The 27,033-nt window shown below is 48.1% G+C and overlaps 1 protein-coding gene across 5 annotated transcripts in view; it reads left to right on the plus strand.

The window, feature by feature from the left end:
• The window catches only part of MYOM1 (myomesin 1), a 736,755-nt gene that overhangs the window by 102,882 nt on the left and 606,840 nt on the right, over positions 1 to 27,033 (plus strand). For 2 of the 5 annotated variants that reach the window (XM_086965593.1, XM_086965595.1), the window contains one exon: positions 16,833 to 17,003. The exons of the other annotated variants lie outside the window; for them this stretch is intronic. In XM_086965593.1, the coding sequence (XP_086821719.1) occupies positions 16,833 to 17,003 (171 nt within the window). The remainder of the gene's footprint in view (positions 1 to 16,832; positions 17,004 to 27,033) is intronic. 5 annotated transcript variants of the gene reach the window in all.

A 27,033-nucleotide genomic window follows, 5' to 3' on the forward strand; every position in this document is an offset into this window, starting at 1 on the left:
CCCAAGGGGAGTGTACTGTTTATAAAGCACTGTGCCACTCAAAATCTGGAAATCCCTTCCCTTGACCCACCCCAATGATGATCCTGACATCCCAGCCGCCATAGATCGGTCCTCCACAACATTCCTGGCTTTTGCAACCATATTCTAGGACAACCAGTTCCAGAAGTGCATCCTCAGGTCTGTGTATCTTTCTTATTCTTGTCAGGTGCAGATCTGGTTTCTTGAGGAGGTGAGCCACCAACCCTTCTTTAAAGCAGGAAGTGTCAGGGTGTTGAGCACTCTTCGGAAGCTTAAATAAAGGATGAATTGCAGGATGAATTAAACATGTTTAGATAATGGTTCTCTTTATTGTACCATAAGAGAAAATGTAATTTGGGCCAGACATTAAGTGCTACCTGGTGTCCAATCCTTGGCAGACTGGGAGTGAGGACCTTTAAGAGGAATGCAAAGAAGCACCTCAATATCGAAGGGAGTCAGACCTCTGTCATACGCCTACATGGGAGCTAAGAGCAACATGACTCCTTCCAGAGGTAGGAGTCATGAATCACCAACTAGGGGCTGGGAAGAAACAAGGACACAATAAATATCTGAAGCGCTGTGGTACTCAAATCTGTTCCCCTTTCTTAATTTCTAGGCCCCAAAAGGTGAAAATAACTACCTGGGAGGGGAACTTCTGTTGTAAATACTCTATCCCTTGTGGCAAATTCCAAAAGTAGAATCAGGTAGAAAGTATGCACAGCATGGACTGACAGACCAGGATATGACATAGGGACTCCTGAGTCAGAGGGTAACGCAGTGGTTACAAAGCAGAACTCCAAGACAGGGAAAGGTATTAAAAGAACAAGTCAGGATCAATAGAATGTGATGTCAAAGAAGCTGAAAACAAGCAGGAAGGAAGTATAACTGTCTAATCCGTTTAAGATAAATAAGTAAAGCAGAAATTAAAATCCTGATGCACAACTAGTCTGGAAAGGTTTCCAAGGAGTCAGCAGATGGTGCAAAGATGATGACCCCTCTCTAAGCAGTCAATTTATGATAGTGCTGTCTTTGACAGCCCACCCCTATCCCATGTGGTCTTTTTCAAGAAGCACATTACCATTTCCTTCAATATCAGAGGTAAAGATGGTTGCTGAGGACATCTGTGACTAGCTTAAAGGTCCAGATTCCACATTATAGTAGGTCTACTCCAAGCTTTGACCCTTCTGATGTTGATATATTGGGAAATGTTGTGCACCCTTTATTTATTGTACTCAGAACAAATATGATATTAATCACAGAAAATGTTGATATTGTTAGTAACTCAATCACTTCAATTGAGTAACTCCATTGCTGGCAATGAGAGAACATGTTTTATGCAGTCGAGGATAGGAACAGAGCTTCAGATAACTTGTTAAGAGATCAAATCATAGAACCTTATACCTCCAACTCTGGAAGTAATTCCATTTTTTTGGTTCCGAAAAAGTGACATAAATAAAAAAAAATGGTGATGTGTACAGGGCAATCATCCCACCTTTTGTTATTTAATCTAAGAAGAAAATGAAATGTAGGGTAGCCAATTGAATTGTAATCTTCGAAATCTGAATACAAGGAGTGAAAGTAAGAACTCAAAAAGATGTTCAAGGGAAAAAAGATACTTCTGACAATCCAGGCCTTAAGGCATTGTTGTTCAAAGCTCTTCTGTCTATGGCTGTGACATACTGATCCTAAATTTGACCGTGTGAATGGCTCTCCTGAGCACTCGCCATCAGGCAAGGGAACATGCACTCCTCATGTCACCTTACTCACTATAGCAGGAAAAGCACAGCAGGGAACGGAGACCCCGCTAACGGAGGAGCTAGGTCCTTGTGAGCGGATCAGGTCTTCAGAGGTTGGCTTTGGAAGTCTTGTTGTCTAAGACTTTAAAAAGAATGCAAAATAAGGGTGGCCCTACTTCACAGTAGTGAAAGAGTCGTAGTATTAGTATTGACTTAGACATGAATAAAGGCATTTGCCTCCATAAATCATGTGACTCTAGTTAAACCTGTGCATGATTTGGAAGAGTGCTGGTCTGACTGCCATAAAGCCACTCCATAGAACAAGAGCACTTGAAAATGTTTCTGTTCCTGACTACATAGTGATCGCAATATAATACATGATGCCTCTCGCGCATGCACTACCATGAATACAGAGGGATGTCCTATAAATAACCTTACTATACGAGTGCAAAGTGCTGTGAGGGCAGAGGTCAAGGTGTAGCACAAAAAGTAATGCAACTACGGCTGGTGAGGTGGCGAGAGGCAGGGGAGGAGGTTGGAAATTGGAGAAATTGTTTTTAAAAGATTTCAATTTTGATGTTTCCAAGCTCATGAGAGGGGGAACAATTAATTTTGAAGACTGTAGTTCAGCGAAAGATACAATCAGAATTTTGAGTTTAGTTGGAGCACAGCTGCTCAGTGGTATTCCACCCAGAGATGTCACCTGTTGCAAAGTCTCCTGGGGAAATACAGGGGAAAACATGCGGAAGTTGGCACTGTAAGTCTCATTTTATCATGATGTTCCATAAAAACTCACAATCCTTATTACATCCCTCCTCCAAAATTACTAGGGCATCCAGTAACAGGACACCAAGTAATGGTAAATCCAGGGATTTTTACAGGTCACTCACTCATAATTAGGGTCAAAGAGGTAGTCTTTACCTTCAAACAAATACCAGCATTGTGAAATTGATTATAAAAATGAGTGCACCTGCACAATGGTAAATTGAAAAGTAACGAGTCTCAGTTTCCATTGGTTACTTCTTAGTTTGACCTTTACTGCGGCGGCATCTCCGCAATGGCGAAGGAGCGTTGCCCCACTAGCTCAGAGCCGGCAGCTGAAGAATAAACAAATATTTTATTGTTGTTTTATTTTTCAGCTGCTGACTGAGCCAGAGTGTGTAAAGAGGGGCAGGCCGGGCCATGAAAGGGAGGAAGAATGGAGTGGTATGAGCACTTCTGGGTGCGCATTTCTGTTTGGCCGACTGTCTTAGGCTAGCCAAACAGATATGCACAGTTAGGTTTCTCCAACCCAGATGTATTGCACAGCTGGGTTGGAAAAACAGCATACACTCTATGTGCCTGAGTGAGCATTAAACCAGCCTGCTGAAGCCAATCCCCGCCCTGCACTCATGCTTGGTAATAGCATGAGAGCAGCACAGGGATTGCATAGGGAATCTCTGATGCTGTCTCAGTGTCTTCTGGGACCAGGAAGCAGAGGAGCAGCGATGCACGTGGCGACCAGCAGCTTCAGGTAAGTCTTATTTTTCTTATTATTATACTTCCACTCACAATCCCCCTCTAGCGCTCCCCCCACGCCACTCCACCACGCTACCCCACTATTTGTTTGTATCAGCTGTCACTGGACGTTGGATAAGATTGCAGTTAGCTTCTGTGGCTGGGTACTAGCTTCACGTAACTAACCTCACAACTTTATTTCCACAAAAATGGTACCATTCCAACACAATATGATGATTTGGCACCAAACACTCAACTTGAACAACCTTCTGCTTTTTTACCCTCCCCTATACCAGCCATGCACCCTTAGGGGCTATCTTGTTCCAAGATTGCTCCACAGTTAGTTGAACGTCTTCTGCAGTGATTTGCATGTAGTCTGAAGTTCGCAGTTTCAAGTCATGTTGGGACTGAGCCTTTCTCTGAGGCCCCCAGTAAGTGAGAAGTGCCCAGTTTCGTCGACCACCATTTCCAGCTCTAAACCCTGGAGTCAAGCTTACCTTCCTGGAGATAGAAAGCACACTTTCTGAACTCACCTTCTTTTTCAGGTTACCATGAGCACTTATTATTGTTTGCCATTGCTTTGTTCCTCTAATGAACATTTGTGTCGCAGATTTGTAGAGCACACTATCACCCAGGATGGTATCCTGCATCTGAGCAGGTGTGAGCATAGGCAAACCTAGGGCTTCATGGGGCTACTCAAAAAGCCAGGTCTTCTGTTTTTTGTGGAATTCAATAATTGAGAAGAGGTATTTTCTGAGTAGTAGCAGCTCATTCCATGCTTTAGAATCAAGGTTGGAAAAGGCTCTACCTCCAGATCTTGTGTGCATGGGATGTGTGCAAGTAGGAGTCCGGCCAAGCAGAGATGTCTGAAAGGTTTGTGAAAGCAGATGTGATTGTTAAGTTATGCTGTGCCAGAGTTATGTGGTGCCTTGAAAATGTGGGTGAGGAAATTGAATTCTGCTTGTTTATGTAGTGGGAACCAGTAGAGCTCATTATTATTTTTATTATTAAATTAGTTTTGTAACACGTGCAGCTACCCAAAAAGGGTTTCCCGGCGCCTAGCACACAAATTGCTAGAAAAAGAGCAGTCAAGAACCATTTGCTACTAAAAAAGCCAAGTTTTAAGATTTCTTCGAAAGCTGAGATAGGACGGGTCATTCTTCAGGGATACCGGAAGAGAATTCCAGATTTTGGGGCCAAGACAAGAAAAGGAACGGCCTCCCATTTTTGCAAGTTTAAATCTGGGAATCAGAAGTCTCCGTGGGCTGTAGAGTGCAGGCGACGAGAAAGAATGTAAGGTTGGATGAGCTCTTGCAGATACGCTGGTATTAAAATGTGGTGTGATGTAAGTGCAGCGTGGGAGGTGGAAAGTGATTCTGGTCACAGAGTTCAGAATGGTCTGCACCCTCTGGTGAGTTTTTTATTGATCCCGGCATACCGGCATAGAGGATGTTCCTGTAGTCCAGCTTGTTTGTGACAAGGGTGTGTATGACAGTTTTCTGGGTGCTGATTGGGAGTTATTTGAAAATCTTCCTCAACATCTTCAGGTTATGGAAGCATGAGGCAGTGATTTGTTTATGCACCCTGCCTAAATCCTTGATCTTTCCTTGTCTGTCTGCATTGGTGTGGTACTATGCTTTTGTTTTGCGTGATCATTCCAGTGTTTGTGATCATGAACAATATACTGTGTGCATAGCCAAGAAACTCGGTTTATTACCTTGTTGTATTTTGCATCCTTGTTGTATTGTTATATCAAATACCTTCAAATGTATTTATATGTTTCTGAGTTATTTTTAAATTCCTGTGCATCCATCATGGGTCCTTAGCTGTCAGAGCAGAAACACTGACTAGTTACTCAGAAACAAATAAACAAACAGATAAACTTGGGCAAGCAAAGCAGGCAGTGAGTTCTTTCATGCCGGGTTTGGAATTAATATAGCACTGCCAATTGTTGTAGCTGGTAAAGGTCAGAGTTGCTGCTGTGAGTGATGCTACTGGCACAAGAAGAGCTTGCTCACATTCAACCTTGTGCTCTCAAATCACTGCCTTTTTCAAGAGCACCATACAGTGTGAAAGGTTAGGAAAACAAACAAATATCAGTCTGGGGTTGCTTGTGGTGCTTGCTGGAGGGTTCCTCACCTGACAATCTGGGGCAGAGTATTCCCATGAGAAGCAGAGTCAGTACTATTTTGCAAAAGGTGGGTCCTTTGTCTAGAGTCTGGAGCAAGACCTCTGACCTCCTGGTCAGAATTCTGCTCTCCCCTCGAGGGTGCTCCACCGTAGAGTGTCTGCCCCCAGCGCTAGTCCGGTTGGTGTTAGAGGCTTCTCTGCTGCCCTTTGACTTCTGCTCGTCTTTGCTGTCTCCACTTCTGTGCCTGTTCTACCTTCCTTATTATTGCCTTCTCCTTATTCTTGCCTTTTCCTCATTCTTGCTTTTTTCTTATTCCTGCCTTGTTACTTTTTCTTGCCTTATTCTTCTTCTTCTTTTTTCCGCTTTTCATCGCTGCTTCCCCCACAGCCCCTCCCACGTGTTCCTTCTCCTGCCTCCCAGTTGTCCCGCCCCTGACACCTAATTAATGGAGGCCGCTGCGCGACAGAGTGAGCAAGACCTCTGACCTCCTGGTCAGAATACTGCTCTCTCCTCTCGCAGCTCCACCGTATAGTGTCTGCCCCCAGCGCTGCTCAGGTTGGTGTTCGAGGCTTCTGTGCATCCTTCTGCTCGTCTTTGCTGTCTCCGCTTCTGGGCCTGTTCTACCTTCCTTATTCCTGCCTTTTCCTCATTCTTGCCTTTTCCCTATTCCTGCCTTGTTCCTTTTTCCTGTCTTATTCGCCTTCTTCTTTTTCCTGCTTTCCCGCTTTCCACCGCTGCTGCCCCCGCAGGCCCTCCCCCTCCCGAGTTTGCCCACTTCTGCCTCCCATCTGTCCCGCCCCCCTCCCCCTACTTAATGGTGGCAGCGACAAAGGCAAGCTCATCTGCCCCGGTCCATGACCCGACTGCGACCAGCGACAGGAACCCTTGTCCTCCGACCCGCCAGCGCTACAGCTCCTCGGCCCTCCACGCTCTTAACACAGGCCAGGACAACAATTGCAAGCATTCTTCACCAAGTGACACCCACGGACCCTTCACCTGCCACCACTCCTTCGCCGTCACCGAGACCCAGGACCCAACTCAGCCCTCCCCCTACAACTCCATAGCTCCTCAACGTCCGCTCCCTCCACAGTCATGCCACAGAAATCTGGGACCATCTCGACAGCACCACCCCTGGACATCGACTTCTTCACAGAAACCTGGACGAATGCCGCCTTGGGACCAGACATTGCGATGGCCATTCCCGAAGGCTACAAGATCACTCTGAAGGACCGCCCCGGAGGGGGCATTGCTATTGCCCACAAATCCAACCTCCGATTGAGCACCCACACCGACGGGCCCAGTGACCTGAAAACAACCAACACACACGCCTAGAGAGCCAGCTGGTTTTACACAAAACTCCGAGAATCAAGACGAACCTGCAGACACCTCGAAAAGGTATGTAGGAGACCCGATAATGCGCAATCATTCACTCAGGAAAAAACGAGTGCCGTGCAGACCGTAACAGCATCTCAGGGATAATCCGCAATCTCCCCAAAACGCTGTTACTTTCAACATGGCGGTTGTAAGCATGACTTGCTCGCAGCTCTGAGCAGTCATGTTTTTTCCTGAGTCACTGATTGAGCATTATCTTGCCTCTAAGAGAGGGATTGGATGCCTCCTAAATACCATTCTAGAGTGCATATCGATATATAACCCCTTCATCCACATTGATTTCCTTTCATGTGGATTGAATGTCCCCTTCTTTGTCCTCTGGAGTAATTTAAATCAATAATCTTTGATTCCCATTGATCAAGAAAAAAATCTAATTGTTGGATGCTCTACCATTAAATACTCGTTGTCCTGATGATGACCATTCAAGTTTAGGTTAGTCAAACCGCCGTTGACGCCTATATGTGGCCTTTATTGAAAAGGATGCATTCTTTACTATCTCTGTTTCTTGTTTTGTTTGAACAGTTTGTGTGTAATAATTTTTCCTCATCCAATGTTTACGTTTACACTGTCAATTGTTTCTATATTGTTTGCTGTTGAACTAAGCTAGCGCCATTTTCTTATGGTTTTATATTACTGTCTTATGACATGTTTTACATATTTGAGTGTGTACAGGGGTATCACTTCGAAATATTATTAAGTTTTGCACAGTTTGTCTTGTTTTATGTGATGTATCTTTTACATTATTTTAGTTTATGTGTAGGCAATGCATTACTTGAACGTTTGTTGGGATTCCAGTCTTTACCTAGCCCCTGGTTCAGAGTAATAGGGCTGCCCCTGTTGGTGGTAACAATCAATGATGAAGGCGAGAGGACGGAGGAGCTGGGCTCTCTGTGAGACCCCAGAATGAGATGCCCTTACGTTCCTAATGTTTGGTAGGATCACTAACACACGAAGATGCCTGCAATTGCACCGAGGTGCTGGCAAACGACAGTGTGGAAAACTGGGAAAGACCCTTATACGTCCAACACTGGCAGAACTCCCCATGGTCAGGGGGATATCTCACTGCCCCGCACCTGGCTATGTGGAAGGGGACTTGGATACTCACCATAGGGTACTGTAATATGAACAACGTACTGCACAGCTTCACAGAACGGACAAGTGAGGAGGGGCCTGCAGGGCTCCCTATTCCTGATATATGGAACACTCGTGAGCACAGTACTGGCCATTTGGGAGAAGGGGCGAATAAAACCCCAGTCACACGATACTCACCATATACGGCTCACATTTGGAAGTGGGAGGAAACTGCTCTTCTGGTTTTACAAGCCTATCCTTTCAATGGCAATGGGACGAAAGAATTGGGCCCAGATGTACTGGGAGGATACGTTAGGGCAAGAACTGATGACCAGGGAATGGAAATCGGCCTACAACGCACACTACATGTTTCCAGAAACACCAGGTTCAAATATACCCAACTCAACAACCTCCACACCACATATCTTACACAACACAGACTGAACATCATAACAGGCACTACAGACAAGGCATGCCCCAGATGCGCCATGACTGATGCAGGATACAGGATTCTTGTACATGGTATGGGACTTCCCGACTATCTCTACCTACTAGATTCAAGTGACACAAGAATTGGCAGAGGTCACTTACCACCCAAGGCTAGAAACACTGGAGAGCTGTTTGTTGGGCCTTTTCCCTAGAACTCAAATTTGGACTCCACAGGGTGAACTCCAAATTCACTGACCTGGACATGGTACTGGCTAAACAATTGATCACTATGGCCTGGGGGGGTCACCTGATGGCCCACCTTATACCTCATGGAAGGAACAATTTATAAAGTGGTATGCATTAGGAATGGAAGAGGATGGGGCCTAAGGCGTAAATTGATTGCAGACTACTGGGAGATCCTTAATGGCCAACCTTACTGGACGAAAGGGAGAGGCACAAGAAGGATATTCCCTCATGTCAAATACTACATGGGCTACCAATATACACACACTGCAAGCAGTAGATCACTGAACGAGGGCTACTAGACAGGGAAGTGTGCAGATCGCGGGAAACATGAGGGAGGGATCTCCGACTAATGAGATAGAGGGGTACCGGCTGGGAAGTTCCTAAGTTTTTGTTATTTCAAGTTACAATCGCCAAACTCCTGCTCTGAATCTTGATACGACACACTCGGTCGAAAAAGGTGTTCTTATTTGAAATTACATTTATTGAACATAACGTATGCAGGACTTAACAAGTCAAAATTGACGACCATGAGATACAGGATGAGGATCAGTGATTGTGAATGGTAGTGGCTAGCAACAGTGGTAGGAAGTGTAGTGGAGGGTACATTTATAGATATGTTCTGTAATAGGGGAATCCTATTAGTGAGCAAACACATAAAGCTAATAGGACAGTACAAAGAGGGTCATTTTGAGTTACATGGAAAACATGAGTCACTGTATATTGGTGGTGCACCCAGCAGCCCAAACCACAGATTCTTCATCCCTTTTAGCGTTGGGGAACTACAGGCTTTTCACCGTCGGATCCTCACTTGGATCTGCCTGTGGAAAACCTTTGGTTCCCCCAATGTATATGCCACTGGGCAGCCAGGTCTTAGTGATGTTCACCCGCCCTAAGTAAGGTGGGCAACTTTCACAAGATTTGGGGGGCGCTAGAGGGCGCACTGCTGCATGGCCGCACTTGCGTGAGGCTCCAGCAGCCTGGCACCAATATCCGTGATTTATCCTTCCTTCCTGCACGCACCCGCCTGAAAATCCCCACGGAGGGGCGGCTGGCCACTTTTCACACTCGGTGAAAATTTGGAGGTTCTACTCCCAGGGACTTCGGAGTTGTGGCATGCGGAGTCCCCCTGGCTGACCTGGACCTGCGGCGACGGTGCCCGCTGTCGGCCCCCTGATCTAGGCAAGCCCGGGGATCACCACGAGGCGGCTAGGCCTCCGGAACATCGTAAACGCCGCGCTTGGGACTGACACTGCAGCGGATGGTGGTCGGAGGCTGAAGGTACGGGCGCCACGACTTAATCAGACTGTGGGGGCTGGGAAGGCAGGACACTCCCGCTGATCGGCCGAAATCTGCCACTACTGGTTTGGGCAGGTCTTCGTGGCGCTACGACGGACTGGCAGAGGGACACGAGTAGGAAGCCTGAGAAGCCCAGCGACCTGCCTTGCAGGCTCACCACACGACCTCGAGGCCTGCCTGATGCCGGTGCCACCGCAAGCGGACGGCTTGTAACACCAGGCGCGTTTGCCGCCAACTTGTAGGCGCTACTTCATTGGGCTGCCCTTCCTGCGCTGTGAGGCCTGTCTGCTACAGCACTGCACTCCCTCTCCCGGGTGACACCCGCGAACGACGGCTAACTTTGCCCAGGGGTCGACGCATCGGCTGCGTGATCGGCTTTGCTGCACAGCGCTACACAGAGTGAGATCGCCTCATCCTCTACCAGCCTCCCGCCAACAGTGGTGCAGACGGCACTTAGGCGCAGTTGATCCATACTCATCTTGCCATCATGGGAAAGCCGGACAGTCGCCAACCCAAATTGCAGTTTGAAACCGCGGCGCAGAAGAAGGCGACAAGAAACACTGGAGACGTGGCGCCACCCCGGAGCCCGGTACCTGAGGCCTCGACGTCGACCCAGCTGACCCCCGATATGACCGCGATCCTGCAAGAAATGCGGCAGGGATTTGCGACGGTGGTCGACAAAGTAGATAGACTCACGTCCAGGATGGACGGCATAGCCCAGAAGATAGACGTCCATGAAGAACGCATATCTGAGGCGGAACGCAGAATATCGGCACATGATGACACAACCGCAGCTCAGGACACTCGCCTGGCCAGGATGGACAACGTCCTGAGGGTAATCGCTGCCAAGAACGAGGAATTGGAAGCGAGGAGCCGACGGAACAACATTCGAGTCACGGGCATTCCGGAATCGACCAACACGGGGAGGATGGAATTATATGTCGAGGCACTGCTGTCAGCAACTGTCGGGGCAGATGCTCTTTCCGCTCACTTTATTGTAGAGCGTGCACATCGCTCTCTCGGGCCACAACCCAAGCCGGGGGCCCCACCGAGACCCATAATTGCTCGCCTCCTAAATTACCGAGATCGCGATGCGGCACTTAGGGCAGCCAGAGCAAATCAAAATCTGACATATAACGGCGTGCCCTTCTCGATATACCCTGACTTTACCCCGGTGGTCCAGGAACAGAGACGGAAATTTCTCGTTGTAAAGCGGAAACTCAGGGATTTGAACATTGACTATGCTCTCTTATACCCGGCCAAGCTTCGGGTCACGCACCAAGGTACGCAGCATTTCTTTCTCAACCCACAACAGGTCGATGACTACATTAAATCCTTGCCCAAAAGACCCAGGCGACCTGCGGACGCTGAGGACTTAAATGAATCTGGCCCTGAGTAGGGGGCGACTGGCACTCTTCGGATACATCCTTTCTGCAAGTGGTGGGCTTGACCTCACTCCCCTAGCTGCTGGGGGAAATCCATTCGACTAGGAGATGGCTGCCGCTGCCCCTGGGGCACCATGGACGGGTGCTGCATCGTAGGTGGTAATGTATGCCAGGCCCCACCCCCCCTCGTCCCTCTCTGCTCCACGAGTGACCCTAGGAATGGACATGCACGGAGTGGGATGGCTGGGGGTGGTGGACCGTGCACCTCTGATGACCCCTAATGGGTGTTCCCCAATGACATTGACTTTGTTGCTTGTTTGTTGGTTGCTATCTAGCACTGTTTTGGGTAACGGGTGGGGGGTGGGACAAGGGCACTGGCAAGTTGGGGTGGCTTCAGTGGGTGGGGGGTGGTGGGGAGAATGTCAGGTAAAACGGCCTTACACTGGGCGATGTAGATCTTACACTGGAATTGCTGATCTGCCTCGCTATTTTTGGTTGCATGCTGTGGACCGTTTGTCCCTTTTTCAACTAGGCCTGATGCCTGGAGGTATCCGGGGGGATTTGGGGGGTGGGGACTGCTGGGGTTACTGTTGGGTTTCAAGTTTTGACATGTGCATGTGGTGGTCTGAACTCGTACATTTGCCCTTTGGAGGGCTCCGTGATTGTGGTCGGGGGGTGGGGGGGCGGGATGGGTGGGCTGCGCACTATGTGCGGTGGGGGCGGGACGGAGGACTGGGGGGTGATTCGATTCTACTTCAGTATCTGCTTTCGTTTGAGGATGTAGAACTGGTCCGAAAGTATAGTGTTTTGCTTGTTGGGGGGATGGGAATGGCAGCCTGCCGTGCTCTGATCCCGCAGTTATGGTATTACGTGTACACATGGATAACACACGCCTGAATGTGATTACTTGGAATGTGAGAGGGCTGGGAGATCATAGGAAGAGGAGACAGGTATTGAGCTACCTGGATCGCCATAATGTTCACATTGCTTTCCTACAGGAGACGCATTTTGCGCCCCACAGATCGCGAGCCTTTGGGAGCAGGTGGGCTTCTCACTCGTTCTTTGCTAACTACTCCTCCTATGCCCGGGGTACGGCCATACTGATTAAGAGATCCACGCCCTTTCGTTTGGCAGGCTCCAAGGTAGATCCACAGGGGAGGTACTGTGTGGTGTGGGGTAGGCTGGGACACATGTCAGTGACACTTGTCTGTTGCTACGGGCCCAACACGGATGACCCGCAATTCTTTACCTCACTGTGGGCGGCGATAGTGGAGACGGGGCCACAACACCTCATATGGGGTGGGGATTTCAACATTACCCTACACCCCCCCCTGGATAGATCACACCCAGCCCCACACCACTATACCAACGGGCGCGAAGTCCTTAGAGCGACCATTGATGGCAACCATCTCATTGACGCCTGGCGATCACACTGCGGGACTAGGGAGGAGGGTACTCACTTTACTGCGCAAGCTAAGTCATGGGCGAGACTTGATTATTTCCTTCTGACCTCACAACTGTACACAGCACTAATACATGCATCGCATCTCCCAAGGACTTACTCTGATCACTCTCCCGTTTTGATCACATTGGCTGGTTCTGAGCTAGGCCCCCCAGTGACGGCGTGGCGCATGCAGCCCGCTATGTTATTAGACACGATATTCCAGGAGGAGCTCCGTGAAGAATGCCTAGACTTCTTCAAACGCAACAAGGACTCCGTCCAGGACGTTGAGACCATATGGGACGCCTTTAAGGCCACGCTCCGAGGCTTATGTATATCGAAGGGCTCGGGAGTGCTTAAGAGCATACTCACTCGATTACGCAGCATAGAAGCTGAATTACGCAGTGCTGAAAGCCGTCTTAGAGCACACCCTGACCAGGAAACCCTCGCTAACATCCGCGATAAATTGACAGAATTCTCGGAAGAGGCTGCCCGTGAGGTAAAGTTTCGGAATAAGTACTGGGTGGCCAGAAGGTATGGAGAGGGGGAGAGGCCTGGGAAAGCTCTAGCGGCAACGGTCAAACTGATGCGGTCACCGACGATAATATTAGAACTTGAGACGGCAGAGGGGCTGGTACTTAGAGACACCACCCAAATCCTTAACGAATTTGTGCGACATTACAGTACATTATACTCCACTAGCAGACGCCATGACCTTACGTTGGATGACTATCTGGCCGATGTCTCCTTGGGGTGGCTGAGTGATGCGCAGAGAAACTTCTTGAATGCCCCTTTTGAGCTGGATGAGGTCAGGGAGGCCATAATGGGCATGAAATCGGGCAAGGCCACTGGTTTAGATGGCGTACCTGTAGAATTCTACAAGACCTTCATTGACTTCATGGCTCCGGTGTTGCGGGAGGTCTTTGAGGACGCATTGGAGGTGGGCCATCTCCCTCCCTCCATGAGAGTCGCCCTCATTACGTCGCTGCTTAAGCCTGGGAAGCCCGCCTCCAGCTGCGACTCTTACAGACCTCTGTCCCTGTTAAACTGCGACGTTAAAATACTTGCGAAACTGATTGCGACGCGCATAAGCCTCCTCCTGCCTGCTCTTATCCTTCCGGACCAGTCTGGATTTGTCCCTGGACGGGCGACGTCGCATAATCTCCGTACCTTTTTTTCGGTATACGACTCCGTCCATGAGGATCTTCCTATGGCAGCCATTTTTTTAGACGCCACTAAGGCGTTTGATTCGCTCGAATGGGACTATGTGTTTAAAGTTCTGGAGCGAATGGGTTTCCCGCCTCTCTTCATTTCCTGGATTAAACTATTGTATACACATCCAACTGCCAGAGTGCTCATCAATGGGAAATTGTCGTCGGAGTTCCCGATCACCAGGGGGACGAGACAGGGGTGCCCCCTGTCCCCCCTTCTATTTGCCATAGCCACTGAACCCCTGGCGGCTAAATTGCGACAGCATCATCAGGACAGGGCAATGCGTTGCTTTCAGAGACAATTACTCGTCTCTATGTATGCTGACGATATCACCCTCTATGTTCGCCACCCGAGTGATAACTTACATCCTATCCTCCGTGAATTCATTCGGTTTGGTGCCCTCTCGGGGGTTCAAATCAACTGGAAGAAATCGTGTATATTCCCCCTTACTGCCTCAACAGTTCCTTTCCCACTGGAATTCCCGCTTGCCTGGAGCACGGGAGATTTTAAATACCTGGGAATACATGTAGAAAAGAGTAGGGAAGAACTGATGCGTGCAAATTATGGCACAGTGATGAACAAATTGAGCGACAATGTGTCTCGGTGGATCACGCTCCCTCTTTCTATGGCGGGACGTGCCTCATTGGTCAAGATGGTCATCCTCCCTCAACTTCTATATCTATTCTTGAACATACCGTACCACCCAGGGTCCTATTTTTTTCGTCTACTACTTTCAGAACTGCTCCGACTAGTGTGGGGTGGTAAAACGCCCAGACTCAGATGGGAGGTCCTTGTCCGGCCATTTGCGCAAGGAGGATTTGGCATCCCTGACTTCGAACTTTATTATCGGGCTGCTCAGGCTCATTATGCGTACTTTTGGGTCCGCCAACAAAGATACATGCCTCAACTGGCGGCTGAGCACTGGTTGGCACACCCGATCCCCATTGAAGGAGCGCTCTACTCCCAGGTGGAGGGTAGGGATAGGACCCCTTCCACTGTGTCGAGCACTGTGACGGCATGGCACTCTATTGTGTCCAAGCTGGACTTGCACTTCTTATACGCACCGAAACTGCCGCTGGCCTACCACCCACAGCTGCCGCTCCTGCAGGAGATTGGCTTTCAGAGACTATTGAAAAAGATTGGTGTCACTACGTGGGGGGACTTATACCTGGATGGCGTCTTCCGAACCAGGGAACATTTATATGAGGGCATCCACCCGACCCCTCTGGACTTATTTTACTATGTCAGACTCAGACATGGCCTACAAGCTATCACGCCTGATTTCCCCTGCGAACCCCCGGTGCTACCCCCCTTGCAAAACATGCTACTTCACGATCAGCCTCTTAAACTAGTATCTACACTCTATAAATCCATACGGGCCAACACGACGTACACTGCTCTGCCCGCCAGACAGAAGTGGGACCGTGATCTAACCCCGACTCTCACGGACACTCAATGGGAATTTTGCCTGCAGCAAACTGAGCGCATTTCATCTAACAGCCGTTATAGAATAATCCACTATAAATTTCTGCACAGGCTATACCACACTCCAGCGCGTCTGCACAGATTCAAGCTTAGGCCGACGGATGCCTGTGACAGGTGTGGGGCCCCAGGAGCTGACTTCCTTCACCTTGCATGGGGATGTCCTGCAGTAAATGAATATTGGGTGCAGGTATTTCAGGCCCTCTCCAAGATGATACACAGGACGATAAATCCATCACCATTGATGGCCCTTCTGGGGTATGTTGCATCTCTTCAGGCGGCTCACCGCAAATATGTGGCACTGGCTATGCTTCTGGCTAAACGCAGGGTGGCCTGTAGATGGGGGAGGGGAAGGGCGCCCAAATTCAAGGATTGGTTGAGTGATATGGTGTACTGCCAGGAACAGTTGCATACTTATGCTGAACTACTGCCGCCTACTTCCAGGCCTACTGACATATGGGCCCCGCTACAATGCTATCTGATAACTGATTCGCCCGAAGATGACAGCGATTGAGGGTGGGCGGTGGAGTTTCTTGAATGATGTGTCCTGATCTCGCAGTATAACAGCTGACTGCTAGACATGGCTTGGTATGTTTGCTGCCTCTCCCCGTTTCCCCCCCCCCCCCCTTCTTCCCCCTCCCCATTCCCCCCCCCCCTCATTCCCCCCCCCTCCCCTTCTCTGCCCCCCCCTCCCTGCCCCCCCCCTTTTTCGAGACCCTATGTGAAGAGCCTCATCCTAAGCGACATCCCGGGATGCCTTTATGCCCACCACTTCCGATACTGCGGCTCAGCCGCCCCTCTTCTTCTGTGGTTTTCATGACTCTGCCACTCTGATAACACCGTGCTTACCGAGAGTAGATATGCCCGCCAGGATGCCTGTGTGCGCCCCCCTCCTCTTCCCCGCCCCCCCCCCCCCCCACCCCCCCCCCCCCCCCCCACCCGCATCATTTCCGAGTTTGTATGGACACTGCACATGTCAATGGTTATATAAAAATTCACAAAATCGAGACCTATTTATTTGACTGTAAGACGCGGCACTTGTCACTTAGATAGAACTGTTGGCAATACTGTTTTTAACGCACATGCATGTCAAAAGTGATGTACATTTCTATATGCACTGATAGCGGCCGGCCTCCGGGTTGTTGGCGAGACGCTGTGTATTCTTGACAATGCTCAATAAATGTCTTGAACCAAAAAAAAAAAAAAAAAAAAAAAAAAAAAATACTTTCACAAGATTTCTCTGCCCTGGGCAACCATGCAAGACATGGCAGCACTGCGCAGGGAAATCATTTAATGATCCCAGTACACAGACGGAAAGATCCATTTCTGTCAGGACCATTGCCTTTCATTTTTCAAAACTGACTAAAACAACATGGTGCCCCTAGTTACTGTTACCTAATTTAATAGTACAGTCTCATCTGCTTTATGAAGGAAAATTTTGCAATATAACAACACCTACTGTTATCCATTTTAATAGTACATCTCATCTGCTTTAGTGTGTTCACTTCTGGAGACCAGTGGTGCGTGGTACCCAGAATGTCATTACCTTTCTACCAGAAGAAACATGAGCACTATGACCGCGCTTATCGCAATGCGGAGCTGAAATCTACTATGAGCCATTACCAAAATGAAGAGAAACGCAGTTCTTCAGCTCACAGCAGTTACGGGTAGGAAATAGCTCACTTTTTTTTCTCTCCGTGATTCGTTTAGCTATAATGTGTGGCTTGTTTGGCTTTCTAACATCTCTTGCTCAACAGACACATGAAGCTTTTTCGATGTTAGCAGCTCAGATATATTTGTTTAATGCCCTGGAAGTGAATAGTATTGTTGATGCAGTACTTGAGTGGCTTAACATCCTTAGCTGGCTTAACATCTGTAGTTGTTTATTACCCATACCCATGAGGAAGCTAAAAGTATGAGTCCAAAAAGAATCAGTAGCCACCTTCTTTCTAATTAATATGTTGGTGGTGTCCTTCCATGATCCTTTGGTTGTTGCCTTCATGTTCTTGTCAGGCATATATCAACTTAGTATTTCATGTCATTGTTGTGCCAAAGCAGGCGAGGATACGCTGGCGGTTGGGGCGTGGCTGTGTTATTCAGAACCACTTGTTACCAGGACCATATTTACCCACTGGCTAACTGTACACTCTTAAATAATTCTCTACACCCACAACATGATATCCAGTCTTAGGTGCCAATCTATACTCCGAGGCAACATAATGCAGTGATTTCAAATGTTTCATAAAGGAACAGGTGGGCTTATTTTTCAAAGGTTAAGTGGTATCTCATTTTGGATGTTAGCTACTTGGGTCTCTAAAGATCATAGAGAAATATCTCCTTTAGAAGACAGTTTAAGCCTTAGAACTTTCAAGAAGTGTGCATCCACTGATGGGGTGGTAGTTGGAGGGGGCTGTAGGTTTCATGGGAAATAAAATAACTTGCTCGCCTTTTTGAGACATGGTATTGTGTGAGCCCCAAATCTAATTACTCTTTGGCTGTGTGTGTAGCCTGAAGAATGACAATCAGAATCTTTGGAAAGGAAGAAGAGAGTGCATCATAAGAAACTAGCCTTGAATTAAAGCTGTGACATTACCAATTGTGAGGAAACGGGGTGTATTATATGATGTGGTTGTGCAACCTCACCGTGGAATATAATCATGAAACCAACTTGGATCCTGTTAGACTCATATGCTAAACCTTAGCTCAACCGTAGGAATTTAGCATTTATTTCAAAGTACCAAAACAAAAGAATAAGAAAGCCAATGCAACCCATAAGAAATCCGATACCAATTTATAAAAATCGATCTTTATTTTTTATAAATTTTTAGACACCAAAACAATAAAAATCCAGTGGAGGGTTATGGAGATATGAAGTAAATCATAAATCACAGATTTCCAAAAGAAAGTGACAAGCATTGGTAACTGCAAAGTTTGAAAACTTTGTGAAACTTTTAAAGAGTTGTGTTTGACCACTCCAGCCTACTTTGGGCAATTAACTCAGACAAGGGAAAGGGCAGGGGGTCCAATAAAGAGTAGTAGGGCAGTTATCTTCTCTTCAAAGCAGTCTCAAGTCCTGTTCCAGCCTTTGTGTGTGAACCACCCCAGACTGTAATGGAGCGGTCCTGATGCAAGGGATACAGGATACTGACGATGCTGTAAGATGGTGAGGATGATGTGTGGTAGCCGTGGGGTTCCTATGGCTTCTCCACGGTCCTGGTAGGGTGACTTTGGCCATAGGGGCCATCTCCCTCGAAAACCCTTTTGGTCCAGCAAAAGCTCTGTTTGCACTGGAGTACTGGTCTCCAGTCACAGCAAAATCAGCGGTTCCTTTTGGTGAAGGCTAGTGTCTATTTCGGGAATCAAATTGAACTCCAACAACTCTGCCAGATCCAGCAGACTTGGTGCAACTTTGGAGCATAGGCACTTGGTCGTCCGGGCGTCACGTCGGCTGTCAGAGGTGGTCAAGTGATTTTGGCTACTGATGGCCAGAACAGGCTACTTCATTTTGTGTGGCCTGTGGACTGTAACAAGAAGTCGGCCAACTGACTCTTGAAGTTCATCTTTTCTGTCTGGGGCTCTGGAGTGACTTTCAAATGAGCCTAGCACCGCAGGCACAGTGCTCTCTTAGCTATCCATGCATCAGCAGGTACAGTTCTATATGATACATATGTACTGTGTTATACAATGAAATGCAAAATGCAAATAAAAACGATTAAAAAAAATAAATCCACAGGTACAGTTCAGCAGTTGGTGCAGCCGCTCGCCAGATTCAGGGAGCATCAGGGCAGTCCTTTTTCAGTCCTCTCTCCAGTCTAGATGTGATCTGATGTCTGGGAGCCATATTTTTACCCAGAAGGTGCCCTTGGGGCATGTGGTGTTTGCTAGCCAATAGACTACTAGGACCTTTCCCATCTGATGACGACTTCCTGCGAAGGGTGGCACCTTCCTATACCAGAGTTCACTATTCTGCCCTGTCCAAAGATGGCAGAACCCCCCTCTAAGTGTGTGGAGCTTGGTAGCCCACCTTAGTGGTGTGGTTACCTGAGGGCTAAAAGACAAGAGGAAAAAACAGTTTGGCAACCAGTTTTCCCTCTCTGTCCCCTAAGCCAACCCATTGACTGCAACAAAAGAGCAGCCCTTCTCGTGTGTCCACCATTTGCCCTTCAAATGCAGCTTCCCCGTTGAAACTGGCCTTTTGGGCTTTCTTCCAGTGAGAGGTGACACCTCTTCCAACAGCAGGCTTCTATTACCCTCGCTCTTGGGAGTTGTTCACAGTTCTTCCGAGAAGGACAGAAGGATGTCTTGTGGTCAGTGTTAGACCTGGCATCATTGGTGTGAGTCTCCCTTCCATTTTTGACGGATTGCCTCCTCTGTCTTGATATGTTTTGCCTGGATTTATGCTTTGGGCACTGTGCCACTGCTAATCAGTGTCACAGTGCAAGTGCTCCCTATGTTAAATTGATATACTAATTGGATTCCATGATTGGGTTGTTTGATTTATCTGTCAGCCCCTAGTATAGTTCACCATGTGTGCCCAGGGCTTATAAGTCGAATGCTGCTGGTGGGCTTGCAGCACTGGTTATGCCACCCACACAAGCAGCTTGTAAAGTTTGTTGCAGGCCTGCCATTGCAAGGCCTATGCGCAGTCTAGCACTGCCATGTCGACTTGGCCAAGTGCACCCACTTGCCAGTCATTAAACCTTCACTTTGCTTTATATTAGACACCCCTATGGTAGGCCCAAGGGCAGGGTGCATTGTAAGTACAAGGTAGGACATGCTCTGATGTGTGTGTAGCATGTTCTAATAGTGAATAACAGTCCTTTTCGTTTTTTACTATTGAAGGCTACCTGTTCTCACAGGCCTGCCTCTGCTGGGTTGTGTATTCCTTGTTCGGGTTTGTGAGTGACAGGGCTGGGGGATTCCAGGAGACAGGCTGGGGCAGCCCAGTGGTAAATAGAGAGATCTGCATCTAGATGGGAGGGAGGAGTTTCACCTGGGACCTGAATAGGGCTGGGCCTTCCCTCTACAATGCTGGCTCCACCCCCTGTGGCTTGTCTGATGTCTCTGCACGGCACTGTGAAAGGAGAGAAGGAATCATCTCAACAGAGTGCTCCAGAGCTGTATCTTCCTTCCCCTGTGCTGGCTCCACCTCCTGTGGGGCGGCTGATGTCTCTGCCCTGCACAGTGAAAGGAAGAAGAGAGTCATGTAAACACCGTGCTCAGGAACTGGTTTGAACTAGGCAGAGGCCTCTCTGCCTTCAGAGAACAAAGGGGTATAAATATTGGGACCCTGATCCCAAGAAATTAAGTCACTTCTGGAACAAGAAACCTTTCTGCCAAGGAGAGGAACAAAGGAAGCTGCAGGAGTTTGGACTGTCCCTCTGCCGGTGTGCTGTTTGCTGGGTTGGCCTGCAGTGGTTGCTTCATTGCCAAGGGAAAGGAGAAGGAACTTTGTAAGGACTTACATCTACAGAATATTCTCCAAGGGCTTGAACTGTGCTTGCCTCCTGCTGAAGTCTCAGGGCCAAAAGACTTCACCTCCAGCTCCCTCCTGAATTTCCTTGCTGGGAATTCTGACTCCAGTCACTTGCGTGCCGCTGGGTGCTGAGGGCGCGACGCATCGAGAGGAAGCGTGTCGCCGCCGCAGCTGAAATCATCGCAACGCCGGAGAAGCGAGCCTTCTCCGCATCTCCCTGGAAGCGTGTGTTCATCGAAGCTGTCTGCTGTCGCATCACCGGAGAAGCCTAACGCTATTGTGAGAGTCGCCATCGCATCACCGGAGAAGCATGTTGCAGGGACTGTCGTGGCTCCAAAGCACAGAGTCGACGCAAGGCTGCCAGGGCGTCATTGCATCGTCATCGCATCACCGCATCAAGGGCGCCATCTTCTTGCATCGCAACCGGATCATCGCATCGCATCAAGGCGCCATCTTGCGAACCGCAACGGGCCTGCAGGCCGAGAATCTACGCATCACCTCTGCACCGGTAAGGCTCACGAGTCCCCTACTCTGCGCAAGCATTGAGGAAGGACGCAACCGTTCCTCCGGGTCACGGAACCATCGCATCTCCCCTTTTGTGAGCCTTTTGTTCACTTTGCGTTATGCATCCAGGTACTTTGTTGAGAACTTTGTCTCATTTATCACCAACTTGAACTAAGAGACTTTAATCAACTTTTAAGTAATCTTAAGTGTAGTATTGTGGATTTTTGTCGTTTGTGGTCTTGTGTTTAAGTCTATATAAAGAATGCTTCTTTTTATAAAACCTGTGTTGTGTCCATCTGTAGTGTTATCACTGTATTACTGTGCATATTCACAAATGCTTAACACGCTGCCTCTGGGATAAGCCTGTCTGCCCGTGCCAAGCTACCAAGGGGGTGAGCAGGGGTTATCAAGGAGTGTAATCCCCTTATCCTGACTTAGAAGTAAGGGTCCCTATTTGGACAAAAGTGAATACCATTGCCAACTAGAGACCCCCAGATCTAACAGTCAGCATCTGCAAATGCCCAATGGAAAACTTGTGTGACAGAGAGGAAACTTTCTAAAAGTTGCATTTACTTAAAAGTGATATTAAATTGACCTTTGGCATCAATTAGGGTTTAATATGATGATTACTTTGATACTGTGATGTAAGATTTAAGTAGTCCCATTCAGGAGTTAGCACAGCTAAGATGCCAGCGTGTAACCCTGTACTTATCAAGGGGGCTACTGGCCTTTCCACAGTGAAAATGACAATTTGGGATTTTTACTGTTGAGACATTTACAAATATATGTTCTACTTTTTAAGATACAGCATCCTGCCTTATGACTCAATAGGCCTGCTGTAGGGGTAACTCAAGTACATTAAAAAGGAAGGCTTATGCTGTGCCAATAGTTTAAACGGCAAAGTCGAATTAGCAGTTTAAAACCGCTCTGTCAGTCTGCAGTTTCAGGCTGCGTAACTTGTTTTCACTTTGTGACATCTAGGGTGGCACAATAAGTGCTGCAGCTCTGGTGGGTCACTTTAACTTACAGGCCTTTGGTACCTCTAGTGCCATATATTCGGAGCTTATAAGTAAGTACAGTTATGCCAATTGGGTATAAGCCACTATAACATTACAAGTTTAAGGCTCAGAACCCTGGCATTAAGGTTCGTTAAGCAGGCCTCAGTGTACACACAGAGCCAAAACATCAGCAGCATCAGTCCAAAACTTTGGAGGCGGTCATGCAAAAAGAGGCATTTCCTTATGCCCGTTATTATGTGGCATACTGGAAGATGCACGTTTTCTGGACTACTGATATTTGGGCTGAAGGCACGTCAAAGACCCAGGAATACCTATGTTTTACTTTAGTTACCAACCAAATATGTTCTTCCATTCTATTTATTTTAGTTCAAGAAGGGTACACATTTGCACTCAACTAGTACATCTTCAGTTTTCTCAGTTTTTTTTTTTTTTTTTTTAAAACCTTTATTTATGAAATGCACGATACACAGCGTCTGCCTACAACCCCGAAGGGCCGGCCGCTATGACATACAAGAGAAGGATAAAAAGGAAGCCATTCGGACAGAACGCTGTTAAAGCCATCTCTAAGCAAGGAGTATCATGTGGAGTCGCTAGCGATAGTATGAGGATAGAAAAAGGTTTAATTTTATGATTTTGTCGAGTACAAATTATAACACTACAAGGAGAGTAGAGGCTACTAAATGACCAGGATAGGTATCATCATTCGAAGAACACTGAACCCCGACCCCAAAGAGGTGAAGAAGCATAGAAGAAGAAGAAGAAGAGAAAAAGAGAAAGAGGGCCATAGAAACAAAGAAAGAACATAAAACACAACCCATCCCCCCACCCTGCATACCAGCGGAAGGCCACGGCCCACCCCCCCCCCCAGTAGGCATGCCTGTCGCCCCAAGAGAACCCCCAAGTGGGAAAGAGAATAGAGAGAGTGAGAAAAAACATCCCACTCCCCAACTCCCAGAAGAGGAGGGAGGAGCCAAATTCAACATATTCCCGGTCCCCCCCGGCCCTATAAGCATCCCCTCCCCGAAAGTATCAAATGCAAAACAATGGTGGCAAGCGAAACTGCAGGTGGGGAAATCAAATCTAAATCTGAGAATAAATCAAACAGAAGGCAGTCTCATGCTCAAACAGTGGTAGTCCCAACTCAACCATATCATACACCGAAAACAAGGAAGAGCAATTTAGCCCCGGCCTGATCCCGGGTACGTCCCCGAATGGAGTTCCTGGAAATAGCTCGCCCCCCTGAAAACAAGAAACAACATGGCAGCATATACCAGAAAGGCAGAGGAGGGCCTAACATTATTCTTCCCGGACACACCCGCCGTGTAGTCTCTCCCCACTCCGTAATATAGTAAAACAATAGCAGTATTAATTACGATAGAAACGGGGTGGGACATTGCGGTGCTCACAATCCAAAACGTAGCCGAAAATGTTCCAGTCCGAGTCCCATTAGCTCGTCAGTCCCGATATACAAACAGAGGTCTTCAGCCCTGGCCAGAGCGCAACAGTCCCCCTGAGCACATCAACAGAGGAAAGCCTAATCCGTACAGAGTCGGGATATAAAATGGCCACTGTCGATGAGGAAACAGGAGATGAGGACAAAATGGAGGTCCCCAGGCGGCAGCCGCACAAAAGGCAGACAGTAGAAGCACCCCCACATACAGTGACGGACATACCTTCCATTGCTGGGAAAAAGGCACTTGAGAAGCAGCAAGCTCAGGGGGATACAGTTTCCGAGTAGATGGAGGTTGGGGAAACAGTAACTTCTCCATAAGCAAGGTCTCAGACTCCAGTGGGATGTGCAACAATGTATCCTCGGTACCAATGCCGGATTGCCATTCACGGGAGTCGCGATGTAGGCTGGTATTCCGCACCTCCACGTCAATTCTCGGTCCCACGACTTTCCCCTCCGTGCACGTAAAAGCTGAGTCAGTACATCGCTGAGAGGCGGCCGGTCGGACCCACTCCGTCCGCCATGTCATGGTGCCTCCCGTCATGTTAGCTAGTGCTCGCAATTCCGCCCTGAGGTCAATTAATGCCATGAGAACATCACGGCCGGTCGGCTCCGTCTGTAAATTATTCCGCTTCGCAACGCGTGTCCATGGACGCTGCACCGCGGTCCATTTAATGTCAGGATGGGGGTCGTTGGCGCGATGCGGACGGAGAGTCTCCGCGGCAGGGAGGGCAGCCGCCATTTTCGGTGCCTGGTGGGGCGCAGTATTGAAGGGGGAGAAAGACAGTCTCAGTAAGTTCGGGATCAGGCGAAGGTGCCTCTCGATTCCGGAGCGTTGAGAGAGGAGAATCACTGCCGCCGCGGTGCAAGTCTGGGCAGTCCTGGGGCGATCCACTTACTTCGGACGGTGCGGGTCAGCCCAGCCAGGGAGACGATAACAACAATGGAGGGCTGCACCCTCTCGCACCGATCACGCGGGCTGTGGCGCAGGTGATGCAAGGCGGATCCGTCCGACTCATCAAGCGGCGTTGTTCCCAAACAGTGGATCCCCGCTTCCAGGACTCAGCGAAAGCCTGCCGGTCTGAAGGTCCACGGCGGCCAGGAGCAGCACTGGTCTCAGCGTCCGAGCATGGAGACCCCGCCAGACGCGACGGTATCTTCGGGAAGCCAGCAGGTAGGGACCTCGACGGAGCACCGGGAATATCAGTACAGTAGCAGCTTTGGTCCGCTGCGGTGCAGGGCCGGATTGGAGATCAGGATATAAGTACAAAATATACCGGCTTGCGGAGCCGAGAATCGAGCGTCCGTTCCAGTTTTCTCAGTTTTAACAAAAGTTTAATTTATGGCATTCATCTCAAGTCTACATCTGAAAAAGGTCTCCAAACTGTGAAAGACTGAACTGTTGAGTGTTATGTTCAGCTAAAACTGAGTGTCATTAGCATTTGACTGTATTTTTGCTGGAAGGTTCCAAGAGGAAGCACACAATGAACATTAAGAGCAGTAGAAGCAACATTTAGAGGTTCCTAAAGGCAAGTACTGTCTGTGCCAACTGAATCTGATTCATCCCTGCTTACTGTAAAGAAATTCATGAAACGTCATGGAGTCCTGTCCTCACCAGTGCTTACTATGGCCATCATGCCCAATAAGACAAGCTGGTCCAGAGTGGCATTGCTGCAGGCAGATTTTGGAAGGCCACATTTTTACTATCCATCATCAATGGCAGTGCCTCTCAGGTGTCACTGAGAGAAATTCCGGACTAGTAGCCTTCCAATGTATTGTGTTGCCCATAAAAAGCCAGAGACTGGAGACCACACATTTTCAATGATATCGGCTTAAGTAGGTCAATAGACGAGGAGTGTTTGATACAGAACGGAACAGGTTGCTGCTCTTAGGATTCACAGGTCTTGATCAACTGGGTCTGAGAACACTCTGCCCCACTCCCCAGAACTTAGCTCTGCCTGTGCACGAGCAAGTATGAACAGAAGATCAAAACTCTGGCGCGGAAAGGGAATTGAAGAGACAGAAAAGACATCTTGGAATGACTATCTCGTCATCCACTGTACCTTTGTTGGGATGTACAAAAGCATTTTCAAAGGTGAATGCCAAATGAATACTGACAATAAATAGACCAAGCAAAGTTTTCTTATGTTAGATAGACATTCAAATACTCTGATAAAGAGAGTTATTGGGGAATATGCTTACCAGTTTTATAATGGCAGGCCACAAAGAACTTAAGTCACAAATGAAGGAAGCTTATAAAAGCAACAGTGGACTCCTGGGCTGATAACAAACCTGGAATGTAGGGAGCTAGAAAGAGAGAGCAAGCACAGCAACCAATACATAATCCAGAAGCAAGAGAGAGTACAGGCAACAATTCAGCAAACAGTTCCAAATTGGCAGTCCCTTCCCTTGACCCACACTAATGATGATCCTGGCATCCCAGCCGCCATAGATCGGTCCTCCACAACCTTCCTGGCTTTTGCAACCATATTCTAGGGCAACCAGTTCTAGATGCTAATCCCTAGGTCTGTATAACTCCTTTATTCTTGTCTGGGGCAGTTCTGGTTTCTTAAGGAGGTGACACACCTATCCTTCTTTAAGGCAGGAAGTGTCTGAGCGTCTACCACTCTTTCGAACCTAAAAAAAAGTATGAATTGCAGGATGGTTTAAAAAGGTTTACATAGTGGTTCTATTTATTGAACCATGAGAGAAAATGTAATTTGGGCCCGACATTATGTTTTACCCGGTGTCCAATCCTTGGCAGATTGGAAGTCAGGACCTTTAGGAGGAATGCGAAGAAGATATTAAAGGGTGGCAGTCTTCTGCCACATGACGTCATGGGATTTAAGAGCAACATGACTCCTTCCAGACGTAGGAAACAATCGCTAATAATAATAAATATCTGAAGCGCTGTGGTACTCAAATCTGTCCCCCTTTCTTAATTTTTAGGTCCCAAAAGGTGCAAATAACTACCTGGGAGGGGAACTTCTGTTGAAAATACTCTATCCCTTGTGGCAAATTCCAGCAGTAGAATCAGGTCGAAAAGTATGCACAGCATGGACTGACAGACCAGAATATGACAAAGGGACTCCTGAGTCAGAGGGTAACGCAGTGGTTACAAAGCAGAAAGCTACAGCAGGCATAAGGTATTAAAAGAGAGGATCAATAGAATGCGATGTCAATGAAGCTGAAAACAGGCAGGAAGGAAGTAGAACTGTCTAGTCCGTTTAAGATAAATAACTAAAGCA

Source organism: Lissotriton vulgaris, chromosome 4_1, assembly GCF_964263255.1.
Source record: "Lissotriton vulgaris chromosome 4_1, aLisVul1.2, whole genome shotgun sequence".
Lineage (NCBI taxonomy): Eukaryota > Metazoa > Chordata > Amphibia > Caudata > Salamandridae > Lissotriton > Lissotriton vulgaris.